Below are 20,367 nucleotides of genomic sequence, written 5' to 3' on the forward strand. Positions count from 1 at the left end.
ACATAGAGCTTTAAACAAATTGCGCGTGTGTGCATGTGCGTGCCCAGATTCTAACCACTTGCTAATAGCTGTTTGTTACCAAGTGGGACTGGCATATTTCATTAAAGAGTCAATACAGGACTGAGAGATAGCTCAGTTGGTAACCTGCTTGCTGGATAAGCCCGAGGATGTAAACTAACCTCTAAAATATACTGTGTATTTGATTCAAAATTGTAACCTTAGTGCTGTGGATGGAGGCAGGTAAGGCCTTGGACAGCCTAGTTGAGTCAGTTCAACCACAGACCCTGTCTTAAATAAATAAGATGACCTCCAGACCAATGAGAGACCTTGTTTCTGCCTCCCAAGTGCTGGGATTAAAGGCATGCACCACCACTGCCAGGCTAAAAGATTCTTTTAAATCCCATCCACGAATACACACAACTGAGGGGGTTTCTACATCGTTAATTTCAGATTTTAAAAAATACCAGAGTGAAATAATGATATTATTTCTTTTGAATGGGATAAGCGTCCTGCAGAGTATATTCACAGTGTGCTTTTACCACATAGGACATACAAAAAGAACTTCAAAGTCAACAAAAGAACATCAGCTCCACCCAAGAAAATCTCAACGGTCTATGCCGGAAGTACCACTCAGTGGAGTTGGAGAGCCTGGGCAGGGCAATGACTGGGCTAATAAAGAAACATGAAGCCACGAGCCAGCTATGCTCCCAAACTCAGGCCAGCATGCAGGAGTCTCTGGAAAAACACTTCAGTGGTGAGTAGAAGGGCTTTAGTCTGAATCACTGCTTATGAGAGGTTGTTTGGACCAAAGGCTAGTCAGAAACTGCCAGTAAAAGTTTGAGCAAACCTTCAAGTCTGATTAGTGTTTTAAATCCGTTCATGCTCTGAGATTGAGTAACCGTTCTGTTCCAGGAGCTCTAACCTCTCAAAGAATGTTTTCCCATTCTCTTTGAGAGAACAGGAGTCTACCCATCTTGATTATTCTGACCTTAACCTGAATCTTCCATATAAGAGCTTATGCACATGAAGAACCACCTCTGTTCAAGAGGTCAGCAACTGCTACCCAAATAGCTAAGGACACTTGTTCACGCTAGGATGAGTCATTGCTGTAAACATGGATGTTGGGAGAGGCCGTAGCAATGGAAGCCATATGGTCCAGAAAATTCCCTCTCCCTGCCTCTATTCTGAGAATCTTTGTTCCACTCTGATGTGGGGGCATAGTGGCTTTCTAAGTCAAAGTAGTAAAACAGGGAAGTGACCATAAAGGCAATATTTCTTTCAGGGATGGGGAGAGGACTTATGAGTAAGTAGCTTGCTGTTGAAGCACGGGGAGCTGAGTCTGGATCCCCTGCAAGTACACAAAAAGCTGTCTCTGGTGGCATATATCTGTATTCCTAGTGCTGGGAAGGCAGAGATGGCTAAACACCTTCAGTGCACTAGCCAATAAGTCTGATCGAATCCTGAACCCCAGGTCAGTGAAAGACCCCATCTCAGCAAACAAAGATGGATGGAAACCGAGGAAGACAACTGATGCAGACTTCTGGCCTCCACACACATGCACACAAAAGCACATGCAAACACACAACATGTGGACACACATGCACATGCAAACACATACATGTGCACACACGTCTTAAGCACTCTTGAGCATGTTTCTCCTGGCATTCTTACAAATTCTTTCCCCAAATAAAAGGAAGTCAAACATTCCAAGTATTTTATTACTTTTCAGTCTCTGTGAGGGAACTTCTCCACCCTACCATAAATACTCATGACTGTAAATCACATTATATTTTCTATCTTATTGTTCTCTTTTTGGAGTATTTTTAAAAGCAGGATGAAATGGGTTGGAAACAGCCATAATTTATTGTGACAGTCCTAGGAAGACACTCAGCATTTTAGATTTATCTCTCCTTTTATTTGTTTCCAAAAGATTCTATGCAGGAATTTCAAGAATGGTTTTCAGGAGCAAAAACAGCAGCCAGAAACTCTTCTGATCTAACTGGTGATAGCCAAATTCTAGAAGCCAGGCTCCAGGATCTTCAGGTATGGATGCTATGATGTTGATATGGATACCGTGATGCTGATGGGATGCCATGATGCTGTTATGAATACCATGATGCTGATGTGGATACTGTGATGCTGATGTGGATACCGTGATGCTGATGGGATACCATGATGCTGATATGGATACCATGGTGCTGATGTGGATACCATGATGCTGATGTGGATATCATGATGCTGATGTGAATACCATGATGCTGATGTAGATGCTATGATGCTGATGTGGATGCCATGATGCTAATGTGGATGCTGTGATGCTGATGTAGATGTCATGATGTTGATGTGGATGCTGTGATGCTGATGTGAAAGTCATGATGCTGATATGGATACCTGATGCTGATGTGGATATCATGATGCTGATGTGGATGCTGTGATGCTGATATAGATGTCATGATGCTGATGTGGATGCTGTGATGCTGATATGGATACCATGATGCTGATGTGGATATCATGATGCTGATATGGATGTCATGATGCTGATATGGATACCATGATACTGATGTGGATTCTGTGATGCTGATGTAGATTCCATGATGTTGATGTGAATGCTGTGATGCTAATGTCCTTCTTTCCTAGTCACACTCACTGCCTTGGGCCTGACCCAGGCTGCTTCCTCCTGTCTCATTGCCTGAGCCTTCTTATTTTGGTCTATCTTTTTTTCTTCCAATTATGGAGTTGGGCTGTTGAATGAGAAGGTGTTAGGAAACAAGGAAAGTCACAGAAAAAAACAAAAGCAAGCTTGGAACTGTCTAGATCTTGTTTTTAACCCACTGGCCATTCTTTAAAAGTCATTCAAAATGAAAATTTATATATTATTTTTAGTTCTTTGAGATAGGGTTTTTCTTTGTAGCCCTGACTGACCTGGAACTCAGTCTGTAGACCACGCTAACCTCAAACTCAAAGAGATCTGCCTTTCTCTGCCTCCAGAGTGCTGAAATTAAAGGTGAGCACCACCACCACGCAGATATTTTAACTTTTATGGCAGTAAAATCATTAATATTTTCTAAAACTATTGGGGAGCTTTGGGGAGTTGTTTGTTGTCTTCTTTTTTAAGGAAAAAACATACCTCGTGTTTTGTTTTGTTTTGTTTAAATTTGGGGCCTATATGTAGAAATGTATTCAAACCAGAGTAATGGCTATTACAGGCTATTTTAGGTTTTACTGACTGAAGAAAATATATGCATTTGGGAAGATGGCTATTGCAAAGCACAATTCAAGATGAACCTTCAGAAGAATATCTTCAAGTGAGATTTTTTTCCAGGGTTTCACAGGCATTTTTCTGAATAGAGCACAAGTCTAAGTATTACAAAACCAATGTTTATTAGGTTTTATTTGTTTGATTTTCTTGTTTTTATTTTATTTTCTTCATTTTATGTTTTTGGTTTTGGGGAATTTTGTTTGTTTGTTTTTTGAGATGGGTTCTCTCTGTATAACAACCTTAACTGTCCTAGAACTTATTGTATAGACCAGGCTAGTCTTGAACTCACAGAGAACCACTTGCCTCTTCTTCAGAGTGCTGAGATTAAAGACATGCAGCCCCACACCTAGCTCCAATGTTTATTTTTAAAAATGCATGGGGGCTGGTGTGGTGGTGCAAACCTGTGATCCTGGCACTCGGTGCTGACATAAGAGGCCAGCCTGTACTCCATGAGACAACTATCCAAAAGAATTTCTGTTAGGAACATGAGAATGGTACGACCCATTGGGTGATAGAATACTGTCAATAGCCCACTCTGTCGGAAGCCAGGTTATTGTTTCATGTACAGGTCTGGTTTTCTAAGAGGCATGGTAAATTCAGAGGAGAATTGTCTTCCATATTGTAGAATTCCACACAGAAATATTCAGGTGACAGTTGAAGGAACGTTCTGGAGTTTTGGAGACATGAACAGCATTAGGTTCTGGGCTTCCCTTGCTCTGTGGAAGCCCAGGCATAGATCTTCTGAGCAAGAGGTGCGTGTAAAGAAAGAAAGGTCCATCCTGAGGACTAGACTTTGTGCAAAGTAGACGAGAGAAGAGAGGGAACAGGCAGAGTGGCCATCTGGTCGGCAGACTGCTATGCCAGCCAGTGAGGAGATGGGAGTGGAGCTAGGGGACTGGGGCATTAAGAACAGAACACTGAGAACGGGACCCTCATGAGAAACTCCTCTTTTCCAGTTCACTGCTCTTGGTTTCTCCTCAGTTCCCATTGCTGTCCTGCCTTGCACTGCCTCAATTAGGAGCCTTAATTTTTATCCACCGCATGCATACTTCTCATTTCATCTCCTTAGACCTTTTCGCAGTAGACTAAGCTTTGCTTGACACTTACCTCATTCCCTCAGGTCAGCATTGTAATGAAGCATCTCATTTATAATAGCAGATATCTCTATTACTTCGACTTCCAGGGTATCCTGGATTCAGTCAGTGATGGGCAGAGCAAGCTGGATGCCGTAACGGAGGAAGGACAAACTCTGTACGCACACCTGCCCAAGCAAACTGTTAGCAGCATCCAGGAGCAAATCACAAAAGCCAATGAAGAGTTCCAAGCTTTTCTGAAGCAGTGCCTTAAAGACAAGCAGGCTCTCCAGGACTGTGTTTCAGAGCTGGGGAGGTAGGTTGTGGAAAGAGCTGTGGCTTTCACTATACACAGAAAGCGTTTTTCAAAAACTTAATGGGAACAATTCGTGGGAAGGCACAATCGTACTTGAACTCTGAGTTTCAATTATAATGAATATTGGCCTGCCTTCCTCACAGGTTAATAAAATAACCGATGACAGCTTCTGAAAGTTTCATTTGGCTTTGTTTCCTGTGTAGGAACAAAGCCAAGGACTTGTATCCCCTGGTAATTACAAATGCCTTGGCTGTGTGCCATTTCAGTCAATTTGGGTAACTCGGGGTATTAGAAACAGTTTTTCCCGCCTGTGTTCATGTCTGCTGGGATAATCTTGGTAGCAAATAGCTATTGGATTTCAGGGATCTAGAGTCCACTCAGTTCACACACCACACACACACACACACACACACACACACACACACACACACACACTGTCTCCTTTGTGACAGTCTGATCATTTCAGGAAGTTTCTTGCTGAATTTTCTCTGTAAACTGAAAGTCCATGAGGCCTTCATTGCCACAAGAAGAGACTGTAACCTAGCTATAGAGATAGTAGTAGACACACGAAGATTTCTCTAAGGCGGTTTTCTTTTCTTTAGCTTTGAGGATCAGCACAGAAAGCTGAGCTTGTGGATCCATGAGATGGAGGAAAAGTTAAGCACAGAAAACCTGGGGGAGAGTAAACAGCATATGTCCGAGAAGAAGAACGAAGTCCATAAAGCTGAGATGTTCCTGGGAGAACTCTTGGCCGCCAGGTACGGGGCAGAAATGGAGTGGGTAATTAATTTGCCGACATCTTTTCGGTCGGTCAGTTAGTTGCAGACTTGATTGCTGGTTGATTTTTTTACTGGTTTGTTGGGGGCGATTTCTTCTGTTCCTGAATAGCTCAGCTACCAGGCTGCATTCTTCACGGCTGTGTGGTATTCTACAGAAAGCATGGGCAGAGATAAGTAAATAGTGTATATTCTTGTTTGCTTTCTTTTCTCCCTGACTTCAGCTTAGCTTTTAGAGATTTTATTAAGAGTCCTGAGCTTTCCTTCCTGGCATTAGCTTGTGTTGATTACTGCCAGAAGAAGCACACATAAGAAAACTACAAAGCCACATTGAGAAAAACACAGCTGGGAACCCCGACTCCCATTCATTTCTTCACACATGGTAGCTTCCAGCCCTCGTCCTTACAATACTGATAGTGTAATGAGAGCTGTGGCCACTAGGTCTCGCCCTCCGTTCATTCAGCTCCTTTGCAATATCTCTTCATTTCTGCCCTGGCACCTCTCCTGGACAGAGTCCCCTTATCTTTTGACACCACCGCCATTGCCAGTGTTTTGTTCCTTATATTCTTGCTCCACCCCTAACACTTTCCCTTTCTGCCTCTCTAACCTAAGGTAAAAGGCTTCCTACCAGGAAGTGCAGCTTGACCTAAAGCAAGGGCTCCTCAGTGACCCTCCAGAAGGGCAATACTAATCTATATAAAGCAGAAAATGGCAGGGTCTACTCTGCTTAATCAAACAAATCAATGAACTTAGAACCTGAGAAAAAATGACCATGAAAAAACAATTTGGACCATACTCCATCTTTATTTTCACTGTGTCCTATTTATAATCAAACATGCCAGCGTTCATTGTCTTAAAGAACAACCGGGTAAACATGGTACAGCAAGCGTGTATCATGACTAAAATCATGCTGTAGTGTCTGTGGAGCTGTGTCCAGGACCCCAGTGGAGATCAAGATCCATGAGCACACGATTACATAAACTGGGGTGTTGCATCATCTAACCTGCTTATGTCTTCCCATGGCTGGAATCGGCTCTCGATTGCTTACAGTGGAGTGAAAAGTAGATGTTGTAGAAGTAGCTGTCGTGCTGTTGTTCAACGAATAGTGAGAAAGAGAGAAGTCTGTGTTCGCTCAATACAGACACGAATATTTGAAATATATATTCACTATATTGCTGGCCAAATCTGCAGATGTGGAACCAAAGGATAAAGTCCCCATGGGCACAGTACTTGCTGCTACTGAATTTGATAACTATTGAGACATGCCCCTGGAATGCTTTGGTTCTATCTCTGGGCACCTTTCAGGGATTTTATTTCTTACCACCTCACATTCACATTATCTAGAAAAAAAAATAGACAATGTTGACAGAATTAAGAAAATGATAACATCACTTTTACTAATTTCCTGAAAATAAGGCTTATTTTGCTTTCCAAATCTTGAACCTTACATAGTTACAATATAATTCGACCAAGCCCACACCTGCCTTGCATGCAGACATCGTAAATGACCTCTGTTCTCGACTCCATTTCTTCACAGCTGCTGTTGACCTTTATCGCTATCTCTCCTGACATCATTATTCTGAAACTGCACAGAAGGCAGTGGCCCAACACCAAATTCATTGTCTTCTGTGTCTCTCATCACCAATTGCCCTTTATCAGTGCCCAAGTGTGCATGGGTATGTGTGTATGCGGAAGCCAGAAAATAACCTTAGCTCTTGTTCCTTAGACATTGTTTTGGGAGGTCTCTCACTCATCAGCGACTCATCAAGCACACCGGGCTGGCGACTAGTGAGTCCTAGAGATACCATCTATCCACCTGTCTCTACCTCCCAGCCCTGGAATTATAAGTGTGCACACCACCATGCCTGGTCTTTACTATTTTTCTAATACTTGCAACATTTAGAGACACACAATTATTGAAGTGTCACTCTCTGGTATTCTAGGACCAGATGCTAAGACCTTTATTTTGTTTGACTTGAGGTCTTTCCTTACCAACTGGCCACTTATAGCAGCAACACAGTTCTCCTCGGTCACATTCTCATGCTGTCACCTCCTTTTGGGAGTCTTTTTGGAGTCTTACTATGTAGACCAGGCTGGCCTCTGACCAACCATCTCTTTACTGCAGTCTACCAAATGCTGGGGTTATGACTGTGCGCCACCACACTTAGTCAATCCACCCTACTGCTTCCTGAGTGTGTGCTGCTTGCTTCTCCCAATCATCTGGGTGTGTCATAAAGTGCCCAGTCTTTCAAATATTAGAGGGACATACCCCATGGAAAAGCATAAAGACCTTTGGTTCAGGAATGTCTGCCATCTGTTGAGAAAACCATTTTGTAGTAGCAGTGAAATGTTTTATATTAGTTATTACATAACTATTAACAGGTGTGCTATATCAGGTAATGCACCTTCCTGCTCACTAAGCAGATTGATTCCAAATTCTCCAGTGTCTTACAGAGGGGGAGTCATGTTGGATAACCGTGTCTCAGAGTGACTCAAAAGACGCTGTTCAAATAGGAGTCACTCAGAGACAGTCAGTTATAGATCATACACATTATGTTCTTTTCCTAGTATGGTGTGTGTGTGTGTGTGTGTGTGTGTGTGTGTGTGTGTGTGTGTATGTAGTTTATGCATGTCTGCACTTATACATGTAGAGGACAGACGTCAGCAATGGCTATCTACAGAAGTTATTCTCCCCTTCAGTTTTTAAGGTATTCTCTAGGGCAAATGGCCAGAGAACTCTAGGGACCCATCTGGCTCAGCATCCTTGGCATGGAGATTGCTGGCATGTGTCAACATGTCCAGAGTTTTACATGGGTTCTGGAGATCAAAACTCAGGTCTCCTGCATGCATGATGGGCACTTTTGCCAACTGAGCTACCTCCACAACTTCCCAACAGTTCGGACAAAAACATCTTGTTCCTGCCAAGCCACAAGACTTTCTCCAATAAATGTGCTCTTGAGAAGTTCATGCTCCCTTGACTGGTGTTAGAGAGGCTTTGAACTAAAGGGGAATGAAGAAATGAGAGCCAAGTGTACAAAAATCCCACTTCCTAGGATATGGGGCTTTGTTGCTTTGCTCTGTTTCAGTTGTAGTTGATTGGACTTGCATAAATGTAACTAAAAATAGAAAGTTCTATTTTTAAAAATCCCTAAGAAAATAATTTCAAATGTTCCCACCATGGAAAATATGTGGAGTATGTGAGGTGATGGCTCCATTAACCGGCTTGATTCAATCACCCCACGTTGTGCTCATAAGCCACAGTATTGCTTTAGACACCATACATTTACATGGCCACGAACTATTTGTAATTAAAAGAAGGAAAAACATCAACAGCAGCAAAACAAAGCACAGCTGGCCAAGTTGCACTATGAACTCAGGACATTACAACCAAGTCATGCAAGGGTTTGAGTTCTTTTCTCTGGATCCAATTAACATAGCTCCAAGCTGTGAGGACCATGGTGCTCAAGGTACATCACGGAAGCCCACTGGCTCTTATGATGACATTTGAAAGCAGCTTCCCCCACCCCACACTGTCCCACAATGCCTAGCATTGTGTCAGGTCCTGGAAATGGAGATGGATTTAGTCACCTTGACTTCCAGACAGTGATGGCCTGTGGGTAGAGCCAGGAATATTAGGTTAGGGAATAAGACATGGAGTAGAGGCACGGGAGTCCTGCACACATCATCTGCCTGTCTCTGTTTGGTATGGATACTGACTAGGGGTGGGATATACCTGTGTCAAGGCGTAAAGAGGCAGCTCAGAAAGTAAGAGGCAAGCAGAACTGGCTTGGAGAGGTGCCAACTTTATTCATTACCTCTCTTGTTGCTGAGATAAAATATTTGACAGAAGCGACTCAAAGCAGGAAGGCTTGATTCTGGCTTAAGGTTTGAGGGGATATAGTTCATCGTGATGGGAATGGCATGGCAGTAGGGGACCAGCCATCTGGTCACTCTGCATCAGCCATCAGGAAGCACAGAATGAATGGGAACTGGAGCAAGGCTATAAAATGCCAAGGCCTCAGTGACCCATTCTCCAGCAAGGATCCACCTCCCAAAATTTGCACAAACTTCCCAAACATCACCAGCTGCTGGGAATCAAGTGCCTAGATCCAGGAGCCAGTGGGGGACATTTCACATACAAGCTATTACATCTACAACAGAGCATGGGGTCCTTTCATAGCTAGGATAGCAAACAGAAGTGGAGAAATGCTAGAGGGAGTATGAGCCCACTTCCTGAACTGAATTTGTAGAGAGATGTAGGCTCTGTCGCTGGAACTTGTAGATGGAGAGATGGCAGAACTGGACTCACATTCCCTGACAGGTGTTGACCACACTAAGAAGGCAAGTAGCCAGACCCCAGCGTCTTAAAGTCATATCTTTCATGAGCTCTTGTCTGGATCCTGATCCAATGTCAACAGTCATTTTTCCCTCCCCTGAATCCAGAATCCTGGAACTAAAAAAAGAAATTCTGTTTGTCTAGAGAGTCCCTTGACAAGCTCTCCCAGAGAGGGCAGCTCCTCAGCAAAGAAAGCCACGGCACAGGGAAGGGAGGCCGCCGGTGTGCTCAGCTCCTTACCAGCTACCAGAACCTACTCAGAGTGACCAAGGAGCGGCTGCGCAGCTGTCAGCTGGCCCTGCAGGAGCACGAAGCTCTTGAAGAGGCCATGCAGAGCATGTGGTCCCGGGTAAAGGATGTGCAAGACAGGTTGGCTTGTGCGGAGAGCACGGTCGGGGACAAGGAGACTTTGGAGGGGCGGCTGTCGCAGATTCAGGTATGTGCAGCCCACACCTGCTGCCTGTTGCTCTCGTTGGATGTACGGAGTCTGAGATTGGCGCCTGTTGTCTCGGAAGTGCCAAATGAAAATGTGGGAGATGGGAGGAAAGTGTTTATTTTCCTTTTGGGAAAGGAACTTTGTTGTTGTTAACAGCTTCAATTTTGTTTGTTTGTTTGTTTGTTTGTTTCATTCGGTAGTTAATCATCAAAGCTTGCTAAATATCTACTCTGCTACAAGTACTATGAGAATTGTTGGGGATATGGAAGTAGTAGGTAATAACCGTGTTCCCAGAGGCCTGCGACCAGTGTGTGAACTGTTACAGCAGAGCGTAGGTCCCAGCTGGGAATGAGTGACAGGTTTCTTTGCAAACACGAGGCCCACCTCCAGTCATCATGACCTTGAGCAGCGGTAATTAGCCAGGCAAAGAAGGGAGGAAAGTTACCGTGAGTCTTCATTGCCTAAATTAACTTTCTCCCACTTGAAACCAATCAACAGCTTTGTGATTATTGGCTGGTGGCCCAAAGTTTTCAAAAAATTTACGTTGATCTTTGGACCTTACATGCCCTGATACCTAGCTTATGTTATTCTAGCCTAGAGTTTATGTTAATTTGTTGATTTCATTTTGTAGTGAGATGTTCCTACCTTAATTTTCTTGCCAGGCCAGCAGAAAGCGCATGCATCAGTGTGTACATGTTTGCGGCCCTATCTTTCCTCAGTCACCAGACATGATTTTTTTTAGAGTTTCTCATCAGCCCAAAGCTCCCGTACCAGGCTAGGTTGGCTGACTAGAGATCCCTGGATCTGCCTGTCTCTGCCTCCCCAGAGCTAAGATTACATGCACACGCCACCAATCCCAGCTTTTTATGTGGCTTCTGGGGAATTGAACTCAGATCTTTGTGTTTCCAAACTGAGCTCTCGCTCTAGGCTGTGACTCTTTCATTCTAGGGAAGAGCCGTTGTTTAGCACAGCAGGTTTTCATGTGCCCACTAACAACACCTCCTTCTCCCTCCACAGGACATTCTCCTCATGAGAGGGGAGGGAGAAGTAAAGCTGAATATGGCCATCGGCAAAGGGGACCAGGCTATAAGAAGCAGCAACAAGGAGGGTCAGCAGGCCATTCAGGCTCAGTTGGAGACACTTAAAACAACATGGGCTGACGTCATGAGTTCTGCCATCCATGCACAAAGGTATAAAACCTTCTCGTAATGCTTATTTGCTCAAATAAAACACAGACGTTTCATAAAGCCATGTCATAGCACCGAGACAGCCTGTGGTAGAGTTGCCCAGCGTGTTGATTTTCCTATGTGCAAACATGCCTGTCTTTGCCTGTGTTATATTCCCCATGGAGCGAAGACTAGCGCTGGTATGCTAGTGTGTCTCGCTTCTGTTTTCTTTTCAAAATATTTTTGTCCCTCACCCCTCCACACACACAACCCCTCAGTGTCTACATCCCCACCCCAGCATCTCACATGGAATCTTGCACATCACACAAGCTTGGGAAAATACCTTTTTTAAAGCCAAGAAGATGTGATCCTTTAATAGCTCCTAGCTATTTAAAGGCATGTGTAGGGAATGTTGCCAACCAATTGTAGTGCTGACAACCGAGCTTAATGCATACATCTGTTCCTCACCCCGGAGTCATCGCACCTAGCTGGTGATCTCAGAAATGTGTGGGGCTTTACTGATTGTCACAATGATACAGATATCTAGGCATTTAGTGGCTACCGTGTGGAGAGCTGAAATTCTACAAAGTGGGAAACATTCTTATGCTGCCAGTCCTTAAACCATTAAAAATTCTGTAGAGCTGTGGCAGTATGGCCTGACCCAACTAATACACAGAACCTAAAAAGATGATCCAATGAGGTTCACAGTAGAATGGTGGTTACCAGAGTCCAGGAAGCATGTCGGGGAGGTGGGATGGGAGAGCATGCTCCATGGGTACAAATAAAGTTATGTAAGAGCAAGAGAATCTGCAGTGTTTCTCCGTATATAGCAGGATGAGGAAAGGTCACAATTATACAATACACATTTCAAAAGCCAAGGAGGAAGTGTAGTAAAATATCTCACCATAGAATGAACATGGAGTGTGTTCAAGAGAAATGTGTTTAGCTTGATTTAAACACAGGTATACATGTATCAAAATACAACATGGCCCCATTAATACACTCAACTTTTCGTGTCGTTCAAAAATTGAAGTTGGTGGGAAAGAAGGAAAGAACGAAGAATGGAAAGGAGGGGCCAGAGTGCAGGCCTGCCCTGTATCAGTCACTGGGTCACTGATGGAGAAGTAAAGTCTTTACTTTCCCTGGGTCTTTTCTCAAATTATATGTACCTATCCAGCTTTCTTGTTGGGCAAATAAGTTCTATGGAGAATTAGACTAAACCACATCCCAGAACCCATATTCTGAAGCTCTCTGCCCTTCATCCACTCCAGAAGTGGGTTCCCAAAGTGACTGCAGCAAATATCTGAACAGGAGATGAAGGGTGGCTGCAGGTCAGAAGAAGCCCTGTCACTGTCTCCCACCAACAGGCACCACCCAGGGCACCTAACTTAGTGTGGGTTTTCTTTTCTATGAATTTTGATTTTCATATTAAGAGGAAGTAGCTTTCTAGGCAAACAGGGTATTGCATCTTTGTCGGAACTACTGCTGATCAGCAAAGAAAAAAGTCAGGTCCCCCGGGGGTGCTCCCATCCTATCGGAGGCTGCCGTGGGCTCTCCTACTCTATAGTATGCTGCAAAAACATAAATAACTCCCCAGCGGTTGGCATTGGGCCAGCTTTCAGCTTTGTGGGACTCAAGAGAGATGTGGGAGAATTTTTCTAGATATTATAATAGAATGTTGAATCCAAGAAACAGGTTCAGGGCTCTGCCTCTTGTTTCAGCAAGAAATTAGATTGGACAGCTACACACTGTGTGGTTTCCTTGTGGAAGGGGTTGTGCAGTGAGACAAAGCAAAAGCCATTTTGCCTCCTAGGACATCAGAGGCTAGGGAGACGTATACTGTCCAGAAAACCGACTCAGACTGTATTACCAACAATTTTCAAGACACCCAGCTGTGACAGAAAGAGGGGGATCTGGCGGCTTCTGGAGTATGACATTGACTTAGACTTTGAGAAACTCTCCAGATGGGTAGGACTCCGTCTGTATGATGAGGCACACCCTGAGACAGAAGCCACAGTCTGAGCAAGTGATGGAAACTCATTGACTGTGGTCCTGACTCTGCAACCGTGAGATGCTATGCAAGGGAGGCCCGGGCATTCACTGAGCATGAACTTAGCGGGGTCTCTCTGTTGGTCAGGCAGTCACTTCCTAGCAAGCCGCAGGTCTTGAGTTTGAGAGGTGGTGCGGGAGGTTGACTGGAGGATGAAAGCGAGGAGGGGACAAGAAAAGTCAGAGGGAGGGAGAGAGAGAGCAGAAGAGAGAGAGAGGGAGGAAAGGGGAAGGGAGGGGAGAGAGTATTATCAAGCTCAATTATAGGAACCTTTCCTTGACGTCATCCTGGAGAGCATTTTATTTTTCTATTAGGAAATGTGGTGAGTTGCCTGTTAAATTTATGACTGTATTTCTCATAAATATGTTATCTTCACTTATTCACATATAGAACACAAAAGAATTGGCCATTATTTGCGTACAGTCTTAAGTATATACCCAAGAAAAAAATACTTTAAATTTTAATGTCAGTGAACAAGTAATTGTCATCTGATTTTGGCAATATGAACCAAACACAATTAAGAATTGGTATGTACTAAGCAGAATTTAATTAATAATATACTACTGAGATATCATAACTACAATGTAATATATGAATTACCCATTCACTTGAAACAACATTTGGAAGATCTCTCTCTCTTTCTCTCTCTCTCTGTCTCTCTCTCTGTCTCTCTCTGTCTCTCTCTGTCTCTCTCTGTCTCTCTCTCTGTCTCTGTCTCTCTGTGTGTGTGTGTGTGTGTGTGTGTGTGTGTGTGTGTGTGTGTGTGCAACAGCTTGCTTCAAATTCCAGCATCCTGTTAATTGTGTTTGGAGCCATTGTACCCTGGTTGTGGAAGATCAAAAAAGTTGTTTCTCCCTGCACTCAAAAACAACATTTTATCATGGCAATATTTAGCAAAGCACTTTAAATAGATCCATTGGCCCTGTAGCTGTGTTTTGGTAGAGATACCAAGGTTGAGCCTCATTTTTATGGTGTATGTCACTCATTCTAGCACCCTGGAGTCTGTGATCGACCAATGGAATGACTATCTAGAGAAGAAAAGTCAGTTGGAGCAGTGGATGGAATCGGTGGATCAGAAAGTAGAGCATCCCTTACAGCTGCAGCCAGGGCTGAAGGAGAAGTTTGCCCTGCTGGACCACTATCAGTCCATCGTCTCCGAGGCAGAGGATCATGTGGGTGCACTGCAACAGCTAGCAGCAAGGTCCAGGGAGTTGTCCAACAGGACTCAGGATGAGTCCTTCAAGGAAGCTGGTCAGGAAGAACTGAGAACACAGTTTCAGGACATAACGACCGTGGCCAAGGTGAGCGCTTTAAACCCATGAAAAAGCTTCAGAGCACAGAATATGAAATGTGAATTGAGTTGCTGGATTTGGCTGGTCTGCAACCATGTGTACGTTTGCTAGGCAGGGATCCTATAAAGATCATTTTCCAAAAAGGTGAAAAATAGAGCACAAACAGGAAAACAGAAGGGGTGGCTGCCTGGAGAGGGAATGGGGGACAGTTAGACTTGGGGAGGGGGCATTTGCTAGGGCTATGGGGAAGAGGGATGGAAGAAACCTGTAATGCACATGTATGTAATATATAATGCACATGAGTGAAGGTGCTCTGATGAAGGCATTGCTGTACATGCTGCCTCAAGAGTAACCCGCAAACACACAAAAGAGATCTGTGCACATGAGGACTCCCATGCACTGCTCTCGCTGCAGCCCTGGGAATGCGCGTCATGTTTTGTTTTTGTCCTCATCTGCATTGCTGGCAGACTCATCCTTTCTCCTTGTAAGACCGAGTGTCAACTGTTGATTTGTGTTTCCCCTGCATTTGGCATTGTTAATTTTAAATACAAGTATTTTTACTTCTCAGATTCCAACTGTGTGAAAAGAATTGAGTGTTTTTCACCATTAACAAAACCTGTATTTTCCTATTCTTTAAACTCTAGGCATATGTGTGTGTGTGTATGTGTGTACATATATATGTGTATATATATATATATGAATATGTGTATATGTATGTAGGAAAAATTGAAAGAATTATATATATGTACATATGTATAAATATAATTTCTTCCATGATTTAATTTTACATACTTGTGAATGTTATAGAAATCAAGCCATGGGTATTTGTGTTTGTCTTTCCTTTTCAGAACTCTGAGTTATCGATACTGTTATTATCAATATAAGTGTTTGTTTATTCTTATTTTTAATCTTTGAGTCAGAAAGATGTAAGTTTGAATTCTTAACCTTACCTCTCTGAATATGTGCCTTGGGTATGATACTAGCCTCTCCCTAGACTTGTGCCCCCATGCTGTCAATAGGATTTAATACCATGGAAAATGCTGTTTCAAGGAACAATAAAAATAATAGTAGTTACTATAATAATTGCCATTAATTAGCTTGTGAGGACTATTAGCCAATGCGTATTATCACAGATCTTTATGCTGAGCTATATATTTATAAATTTGTATAAATTACAAAATAATAGACCTTTTGTGGAAATGGTTGCTTTCTCAAAGTGTTAGATTTACAATCTTTCTTTCTTCTTCCCTCCCTCCCTCCCTCCCTCCCTCCCTCCCTCCCTCCCTCCCTCCCTCTCTCTCTCTCTCTCTCTCTCTCTCTTTCTTTCTTTCTTTCTTTCTTTCTTTCTTTCTTTCTTTCTTTCTTTCTTTCTTTCTTTCTTTCTTATGAAATCTCACTATGTATTTATGGCTGGCCCTGGAACTCCATCTGTAGATCAGGGTGGCCTCATACTCACAGAGATCTCCCTGTCTTTGTCTCTTGGGCAATGGTTTCTTTTTAAGATATTAAGTTCACAGAGAATCCAAGGGTAAATTTGAGGTCTTCTGAGAGACTTTGAGACCTTTATCAAGTCTGGCATTTCACCCAGTTTCATGTTTGCAGTAACTATGACTGTTCATTTGTCTTTCCTTTGTTGACTAGGAGAAGATGAGGATGGTGGAGGAGATTGTGAAAGACCACCTCATGTACTTAGATGCAGTCCAGGAGTTCACGGATTGGCTCCACTCAGCAAAGGAAGAGCTCCATCGGTGGTCAGACACATCTGGAGATTCTTCAGTTACTCAGAAAAAGCTATTGAAAATTAAGGTGAGCAAATGTCCTGATATTATTCTGCATTGATCCATGGGTTCTTCAGTACAAGTGGCAGATTAGTGATAAGGGTTTAGTGGATACAATTCTAATTTTTTAAAATGTTTTCGTCCTGAGTTTGGTTGGTGCTTTATTTTCCATATATCAGTAATCCTAAATATAAACCAAGTTTAAGAAAATAATTGGAAGGAATTTAGTTCCACTTATGAGCAAAATTAGGCCTTGTCTGTATGTGTTTCTATATGCAAATGTACTTATTGCTGTAGTGCAAGAGACTAAGAAATACACACCACCCTGCTGTGTTGACAGAGGTTTTTGTCCCCTAGGTCCCGTAGCCGTTAAGTCTCAAAGAAACACACAGAGGTCTACATTAATTATAAATTGGTCGGCCTATTAGCTCAGGCTTCTTCTTAACTCTTATATCTTACATTTAAACCTATAATTCTTGTCTGTGTTAGCCATGTGGCTAACACCTTTATCAGTGAGGCGTTCTCATCTTGCTTCCTCTGTGTTTGGGTGACTACTGCAGACTGAGTCTTTCCTCTTCCCAGAATTCTCCTGTTCTTGTTGCCCTACCTATACTTCCTGCCTGGTTGCCTTGCCTATATTTTCTGCTTTGCTACTGGCCAGTCAGCATTTTATTAAAATAATACAAGTTACAAATCTTTACAAAGGACAAGATCAGTGTCCCACAGCACTGCTGGGCTGAGCAAACCAGTGTAACCAGAGCTTCAGAAGCTTTTTAAAGTTTAGACTCTGAAGCCAAGGGGCCTTCTGCAGGATTTTTTCATCTCTTGATTTTCTACATGTTTTTGGGGAAAAAAAATCACTTTTGTCAGTGTCCTCAAGGCTCATTAGAAATACAAACAATGAAACACTAATTTTCTGAATCAGCTGTAAGGAGCTGTTTGGAGGACTAAGTTAGATCATTCATATAAAATACTTAGTACCATGCCTAGCCATGGATTGTACTCGATGAGAAAGTTCCATGGGTTTGGAAAAGGGAGGGATTAATTTGAAATGGAATGCCAAGATTAAGGAGTCAAAACTGAGCTAGGCATGGTGGCACACACTTATAAGGTGAGTAATTAAGAGAAGAGGTAAGAAGACTCTCTTAAGTTCAGTGTCAGCTGGTATCCATAGCAAGTTATTGACCTGTAAAGGTTCATAGTTAGACCCTGTCTCAAAAGAAATGAAACAAATGAATAAAAATAATCAAACATACAAACAAGTAAGTAAAAGAGTTGTAGGTTAAAGTTAAGCCTTTACCCCAAGTTAATGGAGACCTTATCTAAGGAAAATGGGTACATGTAGAGAAGCCTGTGGGAGGGGAAGATGGATGTTCTGTGATGGACAGATGAAACTTGCTCCACCAGGTGGGAGTAAAATACAGTAAGCAGTAAATTCTCATCATTTATAGATATCAAGAAGCTCCTCTGAAGAGATAATATTATCAATTAATACCACATAGTCTGTAGTTGATGTCCCAGGACAGGATGAATCAATGGCGTGTCCAGCAAATAGAATAGGAGACACAAACCCAAAACCCAGGCAGACCTAAAGTTTAGGTGAGTTTTGAAAGAGAGAGGAAAAAGAGGAGACACATATGGTTATCACTATAGAGACTGAAGATCACCTCCCTCTTTGGCAAGCCAGGGAGCCATTTCTACAGCAAGGGAAAGTTATGAACCAACCAGATTGCGTGAGTTTAGGAAGTAATGGCAGGTAAGGAAGAGAACACCACAAAAATTGATCAAGTTTTTGAAAAATTAATTTGAAAACCTTCAAAGAGACAAAGACATTACCCCACCTGTCCTTCAATACTGTGACAATCCCAACCCACAAAAGCAATCACTCAGAATATGTAACTCGGAAGCACAGTGTCTCCATGGATGAAGACATGAATTAACATATGTATATGTGAAAAGAGCTCAAATACAAGAGGCAAGAAAATGTATGCAAAATCTAATTTAAAGCTCTGCAATTACAGTGCTCTTATTGAAGATCTGAATGGGGCTGAGGATCTGGTTCTATGTGTAAGAACATTGGCTCTACAAGCATAAAAACTCAGTTTATATTCTTAGAAGTTATATAAATATCTTCACATGGCTGTATGCCTGGAACTCCAACACTGCTTAGTGGAGACAAGAGGTTGTCAGCCAGCCTAATCAAGATGGTAAGCTTCTAGGTCAGTAAGCTATCCTATCTCAAGAATGTAAGGCAGAGAGAAATAAGGACTCTAGATGTCCCATTCTAATCTCTGCATATACATATATAAGTCATGCACGCTCATACACTCATGTGCATAACACATGTGCAGGCATACACTAACACAAAGATAATCTATGTGAGTGGAATTAGAGTTAGCAAGCATGGACCTGTTTTCACACCCACTGAAACTGAGATAATGAATATGAGGATATTTGAGAGAAATGACTTTTGATAATAGAGTGTTGTAAGGAGGCCGCTTGTTTGTTTCCCCGTTGCCCAGTTTCAGCACATCTGTCTCCTGTGGTGGCTCCATGGCTTCTCCTCACTCCTCCTTCTTTCCCCCAGCATTCAGCTTAGTTTTTCCCGCCTACCTCTATTCCCTGCTCAGGCCCAAAACAGTTCCTTTATTAACCAATGGCATTCACAGCATACAGAGGAGAATCACACATCAATAGAGCATAAACAGAGACTGTTCCTTTGTTTTCTGGGCTGCCCTGACCCGAATAATTACACAGAAACTATATTAATTATAACACTGTTTGAACAATAGCTTAGGTGTATGTCTAGCTAGCGCTTACATCTTAAGTTAACCCATTTCTATTAATCTGTGTATCATCATGAGGCTGTGGCCTATAGGTAAGTTTCTGGTGTCTTTCTCCTCTGACAGCTACCTGATGTCTCTCTGACTTCACCTTCACTTTTCTCCTCTATCTCTGCTTGGATTTTCTACCTTGCTATATTCTGCCAATTCATAGGCCAAAGGAGCTTCTTTATTAACCAATGGTAATAAAACATATTCAGGACATACAAAGGGGAATCCCACCTCATTGTAGAGACTCTCTGAATTCCAAATTTGAAGATGCTCCAAAGGTTGAATGTTGTATTCTAAAGCATTCTTGTTAAATAGAGCACCTTCTAAGTTATAATTTTTCTTTGCTTAACTACTATCCACTCTATTTACTGGTAAATGGAGATGACTTTTAGAATCCTGTTGCCAAGAAAGGCCTACTACCTACATACATAAGTGCTGTGTTTACACATTTACACATGTATAAAATCACACGTCACATGATTGTGCTTTTGACCACCACACAGCTAGGCATTGTAAATGATCTGCACTAAAATGTGCATCTATTGTCTGTACACGTGAGAAGTCAGATTAACTTTAGGCTAACTAAGTGAGATGCAAGGTGTGTTATCTACACTAGTCAAATACCTTTCCTGCTTTACACATCTGTGACCCACGCATGATGCTCAATGCCTCAGCTGAGTGTTTCTAACTTGTAACTGGTCTTGTTCATTATTCCCCCTCCTCCTCTCCTTGTTTTTGTCTTTAATAGTCACCTTTCCTTCTACATAACCCATGAGTGAAGACATATTTTGCATTAACATTGAAAAAAATCTAGACTAAGCGATACAGATTATAAATATGTATCCCAGATGATTGTTTTAGGAAGAAAAATGTCATTGGAAATATTTATTTTCAAGAGGAAATGCCAAGACTTACCTATTTCTCAATGAATATTCTAATTATTTTTATTGATTTTTATTGAGCTCTACATTTTTCTCAACTCTTCTCCCTGCCTCTCCCCTCCCCTTCAACTCTCCCCCAAGGTCCCCATGCTCCCAATTTACTCAGGAGA

At 42.4% G+C, this 20,367-nt stretch overlaps 1 protein-coding gene across 6 annotated transcripts in view; it reads left to right on the top strand.

Moving 5' to 3' along the window:
* The window catches only part of Syne1 (spectrin repeat containing nuclear envelope protein 1), a 467,607-nt gene that overhangs the window by 209,877 nt on the left and 237,363 nt on the right, over window positions 1-20,367 (top strand). For all 6 annotated transcript variants that reach the window (XM_042055521.1, XM_038339737.1, XM_038339735.1 and 3 more), the window contains 8 exons: window positions 547-754; window positions 1,931-2,043; window positions 4,443-4,648; window positions 5,251-5,406; window positions 9,905-10,196; window positions 11,214-11,386; window positions 14,404-14,713; window positions 16,346-16,510. In XM_042055521.1, coding sequence (XP_041911455.1) covers window positions 547-754; window positions 1,931-2,043; window positions 4,443-4,648; window positions 5,251-5,406; window positions 9,905-10,196; window positions 11,214-11,386; window positions 14,404-14,713; window positions 16,346-16,510 — 1,623 coding nt within the window. The remainder of the gene's footprint in view (window positions 1-546; window positions 755-1,930; window positions 2,044-4,442; window positions 4,649-5,250; window positions 5,407-9,904; window positions 10,197-11,213; window positions 11,387-14,403; window positions 14,714-16,345; window positions 16,511-20,367) is intronic.

Source organism: Arvicola amphibius, chromosome 8 (assembly GCF_903992535.2).
Source record: "Arvicola amphibius chromosome 8, mArvAmp1.2, whole genome shotgun sequence".
NCBI lineage: Eukaryota > Metazoa > Chordata > Mammalia > Rodentia > Cricetidae > Arvicola > Arvicola amphibius.